The sequence below is a fragment of the Myotis lucifugus genome, unplaced genomic scaffold, assembly GCF_000147115.1.
Source record: "Myotis lucifugus unplaced genomic scaffold, Myoluc2.0 scaffold_129, whole genome shotgun sequence".
Lineage (NCBI taxonomy): Eukaryota > Metazoa > Chordata > Mammalia > Chiroptera > Vespertilionidae > Myotis > Myotis lucifugus.
The window spans coordinates 2255149-2269273 of record NW_005871177.1 but is presented as its reverse complement, the minus strand read 5'-3'; the positions used below and the strand labels follow the sequence as shown (position 1 = coordinate 2269273).

The 14125-nt window shown below is 39.4% G+C and overlaps 1 protein-coding gene across 5 annotated transcripts in view; it reads left to right on the top strand.

The window, feature by feature from the left end:
- The window catches only part of MANBA (mannosidase beta), a 96716-nt gene that overhangs the window by 30077 nt on the left and 52514 nt on the right, over positions 1–14125 (top strand). For all 5 annotated transcript variants that reach the window (XR_002830571.1, XR_002830570.1, XM_006094095.3 and 2 more), the window contains 2 exons: positions 6501–6676; positions 7555–7665. Coding sequence is in view for 3 of the 5 variants with exons in the window: in XM_006094095.3 (XP_006094157.1) it covers positions 6501–6676; positions 7555–7665 (287 nt within the window). In the remaining 2 variants the exon portion in view is untranslated. The remainder of the gene's footprint in view (positions 1–6500; positions 6677–7554; positions 7666–14125) is intronic.

Below are 14125 nucleotides of genomic sequence, written 5' to 3'. Positions count from 1 at the left end.
GCCGGGCCAATGGGGAGGTATGGCTCTACCCTGGCACACACAGAGCAGGGTCGTGGGGGGTGGGGGGTTGGGGCACCGACCCTGTCAACACAGAGCCGCAGGGCAATCAGGGGATTGGGGAGCTCCCCTCTATCAGGCACAGAGCAGGGCTGATCAGGGGGTTGGGGCGCCTTCCCCTGTCACGAACAGAGCAGGGCAGATAGGGAGGTTGTGGCCCCGCCCCCTGTCACTCACAGAGCTGCAGGGCGATCAGGGGGTTTGGGCGCTGCTCCCTGTCACGCTGATCCCGGTGCTGGGAGCCTCGCTGCTCCGCTGATCCTGGTGCTGGGAGGCATATTACCCTTTTACTATATAGGATAGAGGCCTGGTGCACGGGTGGGGGCCGGCTGGTTTGCCCTGAAGGGTGTCCTGGATCAGGGTGGGGGTCCCCACTGGGGTGCCTGGCCAGTCTGGGTGAGGGGCTGAGGGCTGTTTTTAGGTGACTGAAGCTCCCAACCGCTCCTTTTTTTCTTTTCTTTTTTTTATTCTGGGCCAGCTTTAGCTCTGAGGCCTCGGCTGCTGAAAGCCGGTTTCTGGCCTTTGTTTTTCCTTCTGTATTTGATACAATGTTGCGGTCAGGCTGGCTGAAGGCCGGCTGACTGAAAGCTGGTTTCTGGGGTTTTGTTTAGCTTCTATATTGGCAACATAGTTGCTTAGAGTTGCAGCTCAGAGGCCAGCAAGTTAGGTGGGGAACGTTGGAGTCTGCTATCACTGGAGCAAGCAAGCCTCCCTGTTCGCTTCAGTGCATGGCTGCCGGCCGCCATCTTGGCTGACAGTTAATTTGCATAAGGATATGCTGATTAGCCAATGGGAAGGGTAGCGGTCGTATGCTAATTACCATGTTTCTCTTTTATTAGTGTAGATGTTCTGATGAAATGCTACATTGTTCAATCTTTTGTTACCACAGTCAGAAAATATAGTATAGAGATGTTTTCAGCATGTGAATCCTCCTCTTCAGCTGAGGATCTTTGAGCTGCGCTTGAGCATCTCACAGACACTGCCTTCCTCACCCCCTTCAAATTGACCTGCTGCCTCAGCCTAAAGCACCCCCTCCTCCCTTCTCCAAGACTTAGCCTTGAGTTGAAGGAGTGAGCCTAGCTCTCAGCTCTACCCTGGCCGCACAATAGAAACCTGTATTGAAGGTCAGTGCTGCCTTTTGCTTACAGCTTACTATGGAGAACATACCACAAAAGAGCAAAGATTTGCCTGTCTTGCTTAGTGCCTTGTTTGATGCATTCATTTTTCTTTCTTGCATTCACTTTGAATCACTTTTTCATTCATCATTGAATTACTTTACTCATAAAAATGACACTATTCACCTTTGAAAATACCTTTATGGGTAGGTAGGTTGCTTGAATAATCTCTCCTCTGATTAGCTGCCTTGTTGCATAAATAGGTTTTTTTCCCCTCTGGAATTTACCAATTTATCTTTGTTTTTTTCCGGGGAGGATTTTATTTTGTATCTGTTTTGCCTGGTGGATTTCATCTTTGAGGATTTCGTCCTGCTGAGTAGGCAAGGAGATCTTGACTGCTCAGTAAAGAAGGGGAAACAGCTTTTCTGTGGACCTGCTTTTCTGGCTAATGCAAGCTGTTAGCTCTTTGAAAAGCAGCTGCTGAAGTCTGTGCTCTAATTCCAGCAGGAGCACAGGAAAATCTCCTTCGTGTGAGTTTAAACATTCTGTGGCTTGGTCATTTCAGCTTGCTGTTGTTACTGTTCCTTCCAATGTGCAGGACTACCTTTTCACTAGGCTTTTCATCATCATTAAAGATGCAAGAAGAGAGCAGGCAAGAGGAGGAGCTGTGAGCAGCTCTGCAGGGCGAAGCTAATCAAGGCAGCTGTCTCTGAATAGCTTTTCGCCCCAACGAGATGAAGCGCCTTCTTTTTATCTTACATAAGCAATCTACCAGCGTTTGCAGATCCATCCCAGGCTGACCTGAATGTTCTTCCATTTCTCTGCCAGTTCTTAACCCCCAGATGCCGTTTAAGAGTCTTTCTTTTTCCTCTCTCCACTCCTAGTACTTTTCCCATTTTCTGAAATGACCTTGTATTCCACTTCAGGAGGGCTGGGGGTATTCTTTAAGAGAGATCGGATAGGAAGCTCTATTCTGGAAATGGGTCTTCATTTATTAGGGCTCTCTCTTTAACTAGGAAATACGATTTTTTAAAAATAGTTTTTAAACAAATATTTTTATTGATTTCAAGGAGGAAGGGAGAGGAAGAGAGAGATAGAAACATCAATGATGAGAAAGAATCATTGATCAGCTGCTTCCTGCACACCCCCTACTGAGGATCAAGCCCACATCCCGGGCATGTGCCCTTGTCTAGAATCGAACCCAGGACCCTTCATTCTGCAGGCCGGCACCCTATCCACTGAGCAAAACCAGCTAGGGCAGGAAATATGATTTTATATATTTAAAAATTAGCAAGTAAACAGATAATACCAGGAAAATTATTGATTTTTGAAGACTCTAAATGTGCTTTGTGAACCTAAACTACTTAAATTCTCCATGGCTTCTGGAAGAAAGGGTTGAACCCTTTTTGGAAGAAGATGAGAGGGCAAAATATGTTGGCATAGTGAATTAGATGATGACACAATAGGCTTGTGACTCTTCATACTGAGTTTTTAATCCCACAGCCTTAGTTTTTTTCATTTAGTGGCACTGAAGGGAGTTAACAGGATGAGCTCTAGAGGAGTGCCGACTTACTTTAGAACTGTCCATGTTAGAAGACATGGGATTTTGCCAGCTCTTTGGGGATTGCACCCTCTGTCCAGAGGCCCTTACAGGCTGTTCATTCTCCACTGCAGAAGAAGTGATGGAAGCAGCAAAGGAACCAGCTTGACCTTGATGGTTACTGGTTGGTAGGAGATGCCTAGAGGGCAGACCTTAAATCTTTAGTTAGGTAGAAATTAAAAGTGAATTTCAAATCAGTGTAATGAATGACTATAATAGTCAAGGCTAGCAAAAAAGGAAAGCCTATTTTGTGAGGCAGAGGTTTTTGTCATAGATATTAAAAAAAGAGTAGAATGACCTTTTTGGGGAAATATTCTAGAGTAAGGATCAGCAAACTTTTTTTTTAAAAGAATAGTTTATTGATTTTTAGAGAAAGAGGAAGGGAGAGAGAGAAACTTTGCCTAATGACATGTTCGATGCCTAGCATAGCTTGATATCATTAAAACAACTGTTCCCCTATGTAATAGACCCCCTTCCCAATGTCAAAATCCTGAGCACCACTGAGACATAGTTTTGGGGAATTATTTGGGTGAGATTGGCATAAATCTGAGGCTATATATAGTCTTTAGTTTCTGACTGTCTTGGTTCACATCCAAGCTCTTGGGCAAGTTACTTAACTTCTCTCTGCCTCAGTTTTCTCATCTATTTATTGATGATAATAGATTTACCTTATAGCAATGTTGTGATGCTTAAATAAGATAATACATGTTGAGAGCCTAGCTCAGAGTAAGTACTTGTAAATGTGATCTATTATTCTTTCTTAAAATAAGAGAATGCTGTGATAGGGATCTAAAGGTCATGTAGCTGTCAAAGATTTAGGGATATTTTATTTTATTTGTTTTTTAAAATATATTTTTATTGATTTCAAAGAGGGAGAGAGAGATAAAAACATCAATGATGACAGAGAATCATTGATTGGCTGCCTCCTGAACACCCCCCACTGGGGAACGAGACGGAAACCCAGGCATGTGCCCTTGACCAGAATCGAACCTGGGATCATTCAGTCCGCAGGCCGATGCTCTATCCACTGAGTCAAACCAGCTAGAGCAAGCATGTCAAACTCAAAGGCTAACATGGGCCAAATAAACAAGGTTTAAGTTTTTGTGGGCCACAAAAAAGCAAAAGCTTCAATTTTCATAGAAACGTAGGTTTATTTTGATAGAGACACGCTGAATACAAAGGGCTGAAATAAATGAGTAATCATTAACATAAAATAATAGAACATTTTAATAAAAATTAATATTTTTCTTGAACATTAACTTACCAGACAATAACTGCACAAATTAATAAGTGTAATGCAAATAAACCTATTTTTCTTGTTCTCTGAAAGTGAAATATTTCCTGTTGAGCTCACCAAACAAGTCAGTGCAAAACTAATGACGTGGCAGTCGGCTGCTAAAGTATTTGCTGCTGGTATTAGTGAGAGAAATGGTGCTCCTTCGTGTAAGGCGCCTAAGGGAAATGAATGCAACATGATTATAGTAATCAGTCATGAGTGAATGTTATGAATCATTATGTATAACAGGATATTGTAAAAATTAAGTTACTAAAATTTTTAAAAATGTTTCCTACATACCGTTATATTGGTTGGGAAGCAAAAATATTCATGTGGGCTGCATGTGGCCTGTTGGCCGTGAGTTTGACATGCTAGAGGGATTTAGGGATATTTTAGAAAATAAACAACTTTGGATCAGTTGGAGTGTGTGCTTCTGTTTAAAAACAATAAAAATGCCATGAAAGGAAAACCGAGAGACTTAGTAGAAGAAAAGCATCTTTAACTAAAAAGTGTAGTTGTCTTGATATATTTTGTGTGTCTTAGAAAAACTTGGAGTCTGTTGGTGGGTAAGCTGCAAAATTGACTGGGGCAGAACAAACCTAATTCAAGGCTCAGTGACTTGTATTCCTAAGAATGAATCAATTAATAAGTAAAAATAGTTCTTAAGTCCAAGATTAGGTTTTCTTCAGTGTGGATCAAATCCATCTATACTTTTGGCTGGTGTGAGATACAAGTGATGAGATGTGGTGTGACCATCCTTAGAACAGGTCTGGTGTGGTTCTACATTCGGAAGGAATGCCAGTTATAGAGTCTACAATATGTGATGATGAAATTGGAAAGTTATCAGTCCCCTTGCTATTTTTTGGAGATGGGTCCTTATGATATTTCTCAGCGGGTAACCTTCTCCCATCTCTTCTTCAGTAAGAAAAACAAGCCATTTAATAGGCACTACCTTAATTTCTTGCCAGGAAGTATACAAACTTAAGTGCACCAGCGCCTCCTTTCTGTGGCCGTGGAATGAGAACGTTCCTTGGTGGTCTGACACCCTGCCCATCCTGCCTTTTGGGGTATTTTTATCCCCTGTAACCTCAAAAACACGGGTCCACTTTTCTACTTGGGCATTTAAAACCCCAAACTCACGCACACATCTGATTCTGGAGATATGAAACAAACAATGTAAATTAAATGGGTGATGGAGGAAGGGGTTATATTGTCCATACGTAATTTGAAACACTACATGAAAACCCCCTTGAAACATGCTGCCCCATCCCCAAACTCCACTCCCAAATCCCATTTCTTAGGCAGCTGTCTGATCTTTCTTTTCTCCCCATAATTTTCCCCTTCAACCGTGTTCCCTCTTTATTTTTTCTTTTCCTCCTCTCCATTCCTGGATTTCCCACATGGCCCTTTCTTTTTTGCACAGGTAGAAATTTCATGTCTCTCTGCTTCTTCCATTTGCATCCTGGTGCTATTGCTGTGCTGGGGCCCCCTACTGAGCAAATGTTATCCTTTCTGATGAAAAATCTTCAATGGCTTCCCATTGATCTAGTGTGAAGTTGCCAGACTCCTCACAGGACGCAGCATAAGCTGAATCCTGCTCGCCTCCTCAGTCCTGCTGGTCTCCCTTACCAGCGTCATCATTGCCTAGTCTTTGTTATGGAGTTGCTCACGCTTACATGGCTCTTTACACTTGCTTTTGCCATGCCCAGAATACTTGTTTTCCTCTGGACTTATCAACTACAGCATCCTTCTGGGCTCAGCTAGATACCGCTTTTTCATAAAGGCCTTTCCCTCACCCTCTGTAAGTTAGGTGTTCTTTCCTGTGAGTATTTTCTCAGAATAACCTTTTACTCCTCTCATCCTAATATTATCACACTTCCATTAGAGTAAGCTCATGAGGGTAGGGCCAAGTTCCTCCTGCTCAACCATTTCATTCCCATCACTCAGCAAAGTGCATGGCACATAGAAGGTTCTTCATCAATATTCCTTGGATAGGTAATTACATTTAATATATCTCTATTTTTTAATGTTTGATTACTTCAAATACATCTAAGTTTATACCTTTTTATATGGCTTAAAACCCTCAGAATTTTTACTTTATAAAAAGGAACAAGTGTAGATCAACCTTGGAAAATTTATGCTGTCTTTTCATTTGCAGTTTTCTGTTTGTACCCTATTTATACATTTTTTATGGCTTATGATTATAATATTTTTAGAGTAGAGTATCTGTAAAATATATATTTTTAGTTATTCTTCTCCAGGATAAAGGATTAAACTAAAGATTAAAAGAGAATTTCCACTGAACTTCGGTATCATGGCAGCATTTGTGGAGTACTTACTATTTTGCGGGCTGCTTTGGTCTTTTCTTCAGTGAACCCTAAGGAGTGCAGGGATAATGTTTAGCATATTTTATATATACATTTTTTCTTTTCTTTTTCTTTTTATGCCTTAGACAACCATGCCCAGCAGTGGAATCTCAAAATAGAGTCTTCTTTTGATGTTGTCAGCTCAAAGCCAATCCCTGGTCAAGTGATCATAGAAATCCCTAAATTGCAAACACAGCGGACATACAGCATTGAACTTCGGCCTGGGAAAAGGATTGTTAAGCTCTCTGTGAAAATTAACAAGGTGAATGATGGTACTTCCTGAGAAGCATGAGATAAAAAGCAATATTATTCAAAAGAAATGGTCAGAAAGAAGGGTCTAAGTAAAAAAAAATGTACTTTTTTACTTTTCTCCTTTACTTTTAACCTCTCATATATATTGTTTATGTGTAAGCTATGGAATGATTTTCCCAGATTTTAAGATCTAGAGATGGAAAATATGTGCTAAACTTGGCATTCTTTTTTTTTTCAAGAAGCCAGGTGTGTTGTATTTTAATTTTTTTGCGGTATTCTAAATCCAAAATACATTGTAAGCATTATATTTAAATATAGTGATTATTTTTGGTACTTGTAAATTATTTTGAGTATTTGTGCTTGTTTTACATGCAGAATTCTAATTCCATGATCTTTCATGGGTATATGTAGGCTAGACTTTACCTTTTCTTTTAAAAAATTCCTCTGATCATTGTGAATGGAAGAGGATGGAACAAATCAGCATTCATTAACTGTTCAGATAAAGTAAGAACTCAAAACAATTTCTAGTTTTGGGCTTAAAACAAGAGTCAGCCTCAAAGTTCAATTCTAAATGTTAAATAATGTAGAATAAATGTAAGCTTGAGTAATAGAAATGGGAAGAGTTGTTTACTGAATTTCCACGTTATCCTGTGTGTCCCCCCCCCCCTTCCCTTTTGGCATATTAATCCATGTTACATTCCTAAAATGTTGACTTGTAACTATGATCTATGTATTGATATAATTTGGCCTACTCTAGGGAGGGAGATTTATATTGTTTAGAACCTAGAATTTCTATGAGAAATAGATATAAATGCTCTGAATCAGCATGTTATTTTGCTGAAAATATGCCACAGATTACTTAGAATGACTTTTATTTTTTCTTAAAAGAAAATTACTGTAGAAACTTGGTGGCCTCATGGACATGGAAACCAGACAGGGTACAATATGACAGTTCTTTTTAAACTGAATGGAGGCTTAACAATTAAAAAATCAGCTAAGGTAAGCAAATATTTGAAATATTTTTGTGAAAAAAGTTTATTTATTATTAAAACAACAATACAGATCTTTGTAGGAAAAGAAGAAACCAATAAAATTCCTGTAACCCCACCACCCAGGGATAATCACGAGTAACAGGTATAGACATTCAAATGCTTGTGTGTGTGTGTGTGTGTGTGTGTGTGTGTATGTGTGTATAGTAAGTCCTTGCTAACATCGTCATTAAGTTATGTGACTTAAGTGAAATGATGTATAATGAATCCATTTTTACCAGAGGATAATTGATAAAAACAATAGTTAAGTTCTTACGGTACTTAACAGTGAAATGATGTTGAACAAAATGATGTCATTTGAGGACTTATTGTATTTATATTTTTAAATAAATTGGACTTTACATATTAATTGTTGTTTTAAAATATAATTTATTTAATTGTACATTTATATAATTTAATGTTTAAAAATAATTAAAATATTTTTTCAGTAATAATTTACATACACTGTTACATTAGTTTCAGGTGTACAACATAGTGACTAGACATTTATATAGTAACTTAGGAAGTAATCATCTCGATAAGTCTAACATTATTATTATACTTATAAATATTTTTCTACTGTTTTTTAAAAAATATATTTTATTGATTTTAGAGAGGAAGGAAGAGGGATAGAGAGTTAGAAACATCAATGAGAGAGAAACATCGATCAGCTGCCTCCTGCACACCCCCCACTGGGGATGTGCCCGCAACCAAGGTACATGACCTTGACCGGAATCGAACCTGGGACCCTTCAGTCCGCAGGCCGATGCCCCATCCACGGAGCCAAACCGATCAGGGCTCTACTGTGTTTTTAAATTACTTTATGTCAGAGTAATACATATATATAATTTTAAAGCTCAAATATTTCTAGAGGTTTATGTGAAAAATAGAATCCTTTGCCCAGCCCTTCCGATTTCTATTTCCTGCTCCTCAGAATTAATACTTTAAAACTTTTGCTTATTTCTCGTGCCTGTTTACCTATATTTTCCCAAATAACATGATTTTACTGGTGTTTTCTAATTTTTCAGCTTTGTATATTATCTGTTGATTTCTAACCTAACGGAGGAGGCTATAGCTCTCTTACACGATTCTCTGATGATGCCTGCTTGGCTCACGAATACACATTTGCCTTCCTCTGCCCTCCCAAAGCATTTTTGTAAACTCAATATTCAGTGTTTACATGATTATATTATGGAAATATTGTTCAAAGCTGAACCTCATGGTGTACTAAAATTGTATTTCCTTTCTTATGCAACTTTCTGTTTGCCTTAGAGTTAATAATTACCTCATGTTTGTTTGTTTTCTCTTTACTTTCCTCTCAATCATACACAAACACTCTTAGATACTTGAATACCTTTTAAATAAATATAGTCATATTCCTTAGGTAATCTATCCCCACTGTTTATTATTACTGTTATTATCCTTTTAATTTTTGTTATTTTTCGAAACACTCCTAGAGCCATTTTCTCATTTCCCTGATCTTGCTCGGTTACTCTCTGGACATTCTGCTTAACTGTTGTCCTGGAACTTCCTTTTATTATCATTATAGGAATCACCGTCACCTGTCTTCTAGGTATTTTAGGTATTTCTTTCATCTTTTTCCTGGATTAAATATGGAAGCCTTTTCATTAAACCCATACTTCTCGTTTTCTTTTTTGACTTTACACTTTTGGTGAAACACTTTTTTCAATAGATTCCTGAGGTTGGATGTGTGGGAAATGACATTTTGAAAACTTATAAATATGCAAAATGTAAAGTTTATCTTCACAGTACTGGATAGTTGGTCGTGTTTATTAGAAGGCTAAGTTGGAAATGTTTCCCCCCCCAAATTTTTGAAGTCATTATCTTTGAGCTTTTAGTATTTTTGTTTTGAAATGTACTTACATTTTAATTTCTGCTTTCTTATGTAGAGCTGTTTTTGTGTGCTTCTGGAAGTTTTTAGGATTTCTTTATCTCTGATAACCTAAAATTTGAAACTTTGAAAATGAGTAGATTTTTTATTGTTGTGCTAGTCATCTTGTGAGCTTTTCTGATATAGAAACTCAATCTGGAAATTGTCTTATATTTTTTATAATTTTTCATTTGTTATCTTTGTTGTGTTTTTCTGGTACAACTATTAATCAGATATTGGATCTCCTGGACTGAACAGTATTGTTAGATTTTCTATATTTCATCTCACTTTTAAAATTCTATCCTTTGGGAGAGTTGCTTGATTTCATATTCAATTTTTAAAATTAGATATTTTATTTTTATCACTTAAAATTTTTCTCAAGAGTTTTAAATTTTACTTTAAAAATTGTAAATTGTTTGTATTTTATGATTGTAATATATTCTCATTTCTCTTAAAATGTTAATTATTAGTAGTATTTTTGGAGTTTTCTCTGCATCGCCCCCTTCCCCCATATTCCTTTACTTCTTCTATTTGTTTTGGTCTCATTGTCCCCATTAGAGACTTTTCTTGAATATTCAGTTGTCCTTGGTGTTCATCCATTCTGAAGATTAAGGCACAGAATTGCAGATGAGAAGCCCTATATGAGCTGCAATGTTAGGTATTCCAGTGGAAACCAACTTTATCATGGGGTGATGCCCACATGTCAGTTGCTATAGCTGGTGTGTGTGTGTTTGCTTAGCTTTGTCAATGAGGACATTCTCCAGTCTCTTGCCTGGGGAGTGTAAGACTGGTCCCATTCAGGGAGTCTATTGGCAGCAGGGGATTAAAGTTCTTACCATCCACCACAGAGTTTCATCTTGCAGTGGGCTCCCCATCCTCAGCCTCTCTGATTGGGAAAGGCAAAATAATAGTGAGCTTCAGAATCCCTTCTTCAAAAAAACAATGTACTTGAGTTTTGCTTTTAGAATAAAACATCTTAAAGGTCATTACACATGAAACTGTCTCTCCATGTCACTTTAGAAATCGTAAAATTGAGCCAGGATTGGAACTGGAGCTATCTAGAGAGGACAGTGGGGAAAAGCAGCCCCTGTCCTCGAGTAATACTCCCAAGGTGCCTCTAGAGAAGGACCTGTCTTCTTCCCACACTCCCCTCCCCCATAAATCAGGACTGATATTTAAAAACAACAACAACAAAAAAAACAAACCACAGTAAGATGTTTCCTCCTGAAGACATAACCACTTGTTTTGTCTCCATGTCTATGAATAAACCTTATGATAACCTCAGCTAGAGAATATTGAAAGGAGCATTTTAACTTTAGTCTAAGAAAATACTGGCTCCTGCCTGGTTTGGGATACAGCACTAAGGATTGGGAAGAACAGCACTTTGGTATTTAGTATAGGTTACTTCTTTAGTTCTTTAAATTCCATTTTCTTATGTGTAACATGGGACAGTAAAGCTGAGGTAGCTTGGATGGTATATAATAAGTAGTAGCGATGTTAATCTTCCTAGATTTCCTCCTCCTTGCACATCAGCCTTTGGTGTTTGTAGTTGGCTCGGGTTGTACCCTGGTGTCACCCCTCCCATGTTATATTGCCTCTCCCCTGGGTCAGGTAACATAATAAGCTTGGTGATATACCCTTCAGGAGTTCATTTTCTATTTTCCTTTTTTAATCATGCCTCTATATTTTCTTGGACATTGTGAGTGTGTGTCCATACCATATATAGGGAGAATGTTGTAGAGCTGCCTAAAGAGCCTAAACATTCTCTCTCTCTCTCTCTTTCTCTCTCTCTCTCTCTCTCTCTCTCTCTCTCTCTCTCTCTCTCTCCCTCTCTCTCTTTTAAACATTCACTCTTATTCTAACCCTTTTGGCCAAAAACCTGTGCTCTCTCACATGTTGAGTCTGTTGTGTGTCACCTTCATGAAAGTGTAAAAATGGATGAGTCATACCAACTTACCGCAGAGAAAGAAGGGGAACTCCTGTGGTTTTTTGTTTGTTTGTGGGAAATAATTATTCTTCACTCAGGCTAGTATGGGTGCATCATATTAAAATGTTACTCTTTGACCAGCAACAGGAGTGAAGGAAGATGTATTGCTTCATTCCTTGTGTTAATACATGTTTGTGAAATGTGCCCTTTGACTGTGGCTGCTGTGGAGTTTGTTATTTTTGAGGCTCATTTGTTCACTAACTACTTAGGGAGAGCTATCACGTTTCAGTTCCTTTGCTAGGCTTTGGCGCTAGAGTATTGCATAAGACACTGCTTCCATTTCACTTTGAGATCAGAATAAAAGAATTTGGTTGGGAAATTAAATAATTAAACAAACAATTGCAATAGAGCGTGACAAGCACTCTAGAGAAATGTAGAGTACTGTGGAAACACGGAGCAGGGGCATTCTTGGACAATTCCCAGAGAAGGTGATGTCTGTGTCCTGAGGGATATGTAGAATTTGACCAAACAACAAAGAGTCAGAGGTATAAGAATATATCAAGGCCTGGGGATTCGAAGAAATAGTGTGTGTTTGTGGAGGTGAAAGAAATGTCGTGTGGCTGTTTGAGTTTGAACAAGGAATGGTGTAAAGGTAGGCAGGGCAAGATCATGCAGGGCCTTATAAGCCATGGGCAGGAGCTAGGCTGTCCTGAGGGCAATGGGAATTCTTTCAAGGGTTTTAAGGAGAGACCATATTTGTCTTACACAGATTGTGTAGGTCAGATTGGAGGAATGACAAGAGGGGAAGGCCAGTTGGAAGACGATGGTGGTAATTCAGGTACAAGATGATGATTTACTCACTCTATAGAATTGCTGAGGACATAGATTTGGGAGAGATTAGAAGGTAATACCGTGAGGCTTGATGCTGTGGGGATGGGAGAAAAGTGAGTTAAGAATGGTTTTTTAGTTGCTGGTTTGGGCCACTGAACAGTTGGCAATTCTGTTCTTGGAGTTACAGTACTCAGAAAGAAGAGCAGGTTAGAGGGGGTAGGATAGGGTGGACATTATTTCTGTGTTAGATGTGTTTTTGTGTGAAGTGACTGAGAGATAGCCAAAGAATAATATTTGATGGGCATTTCATTATATTGGTCTGGAGCTCAGGCATTAGATCTGGGTTAAAGCTATAGATGTGTAAGTCAACAGAATAAGAGATAATTGTAGCCATGGGAAGGGATGAACTACCTCAGGGAATCATAATAATTAATCATGAGAGGAGAAAATAAGCCCATAGAGGAATTAAGAAGGAATAGCCAATGAGACAGATGGGGGAGTTGCAGAAGCCAGAGAAAGAATAAGAAGCAGAGAATGTTCAAAGAGCATAAAATGCTTTGTGGAGCTCAATTTAGAAAAGGAGTGGGAAAGATCCTTTAGATTTAGCAATAGGGAGTTGACTGATGACCTTGACCAGAATGGAAATCAGATAGCAGTGGGTAGAGGAATGACTGAAGGTGAGGAAGTAGAGACAGTGAGTATAGGCAACTCTTGAAAAATGGTTGATGAGAACCACACCTGAGCCAGGTGGCAGTGATGGCTATTTGGGGTCAGGAGATTGGCTACATATAGGGAACTATCCAAGTAAATATATTAAAGTACTGAGAGCCAACTTTTTCATGAATGCAGAAAGGTGATAATACATATAGAAAGGGAAAAAGCTAGAATGGATTGGAATTTGAGCTAATAGTGTGAACTAATGATTTTCAGTATATGTAGATAGATATAGAAATAAGTATAGATGTAATTGTGTGTGTGTGTGTGTGTGTGTGTGTGTGTGTGTGTGTGTGTGTATTTGCAGACACACACATTTTCTAGCTCTCTTTAGGCCTTCCCAGAGAGCCTAGAAAGAGTGGCATTCTGGTAGCAATGAACAGAGATAGCATCCAAATCTTGGTTTTTGGATACCATTTTCTACTAAGAGGCATCAGGGCTCTTTGGAGAAATAACTGATTTGGAGGATGAAGCCTAGAATATATTGCTGCCTAGAAAGTTAAGAAGGTACTCAAGAATGATGACCCAGATCAAAAGGGACACAGCAGTCAGTTTAATGTGCTTCCAATGGCCAAATCTGAGAGAATTTGAGTATTAAAATAAAGAATGGTGGTAAAAGATTATAACCAATTTAACATAGTAACAATCCTTGAGCACACTGATATAAATAAACTAGTGACCCGGTGCATGAAATTTGTGCATGGGGGAGGAGGGGGTGTCCCTCAGCCCAGCCTGCACCCTCTCACAATCCGGGACCACTGGCTCCTAACTGCTTGCCTGCCTGCCTGATTGTCCCTAACCACTTCTGCCTGCCAGCCTGATCGCTCCCTAACCGCTCCCCTGCTGGCCCAGTTGACACTTAACTGCTCCCTTGCCGCCCCAATCACCCCCAACTGCCCTCCCCTGCAGACCCGATTGCCCCCAACTGCCCTCCCCTGCTGGTCCAATTGCCCCCAACTTCCCTCCCCTGCCAGCCTGATTGCCCACAACTGCACTCCCCTGCCACGACCCGCCTCCTCCACTGGGACCTGCCTCCTCTGCACAGGCGGCAGAGACACCGGGACCAGC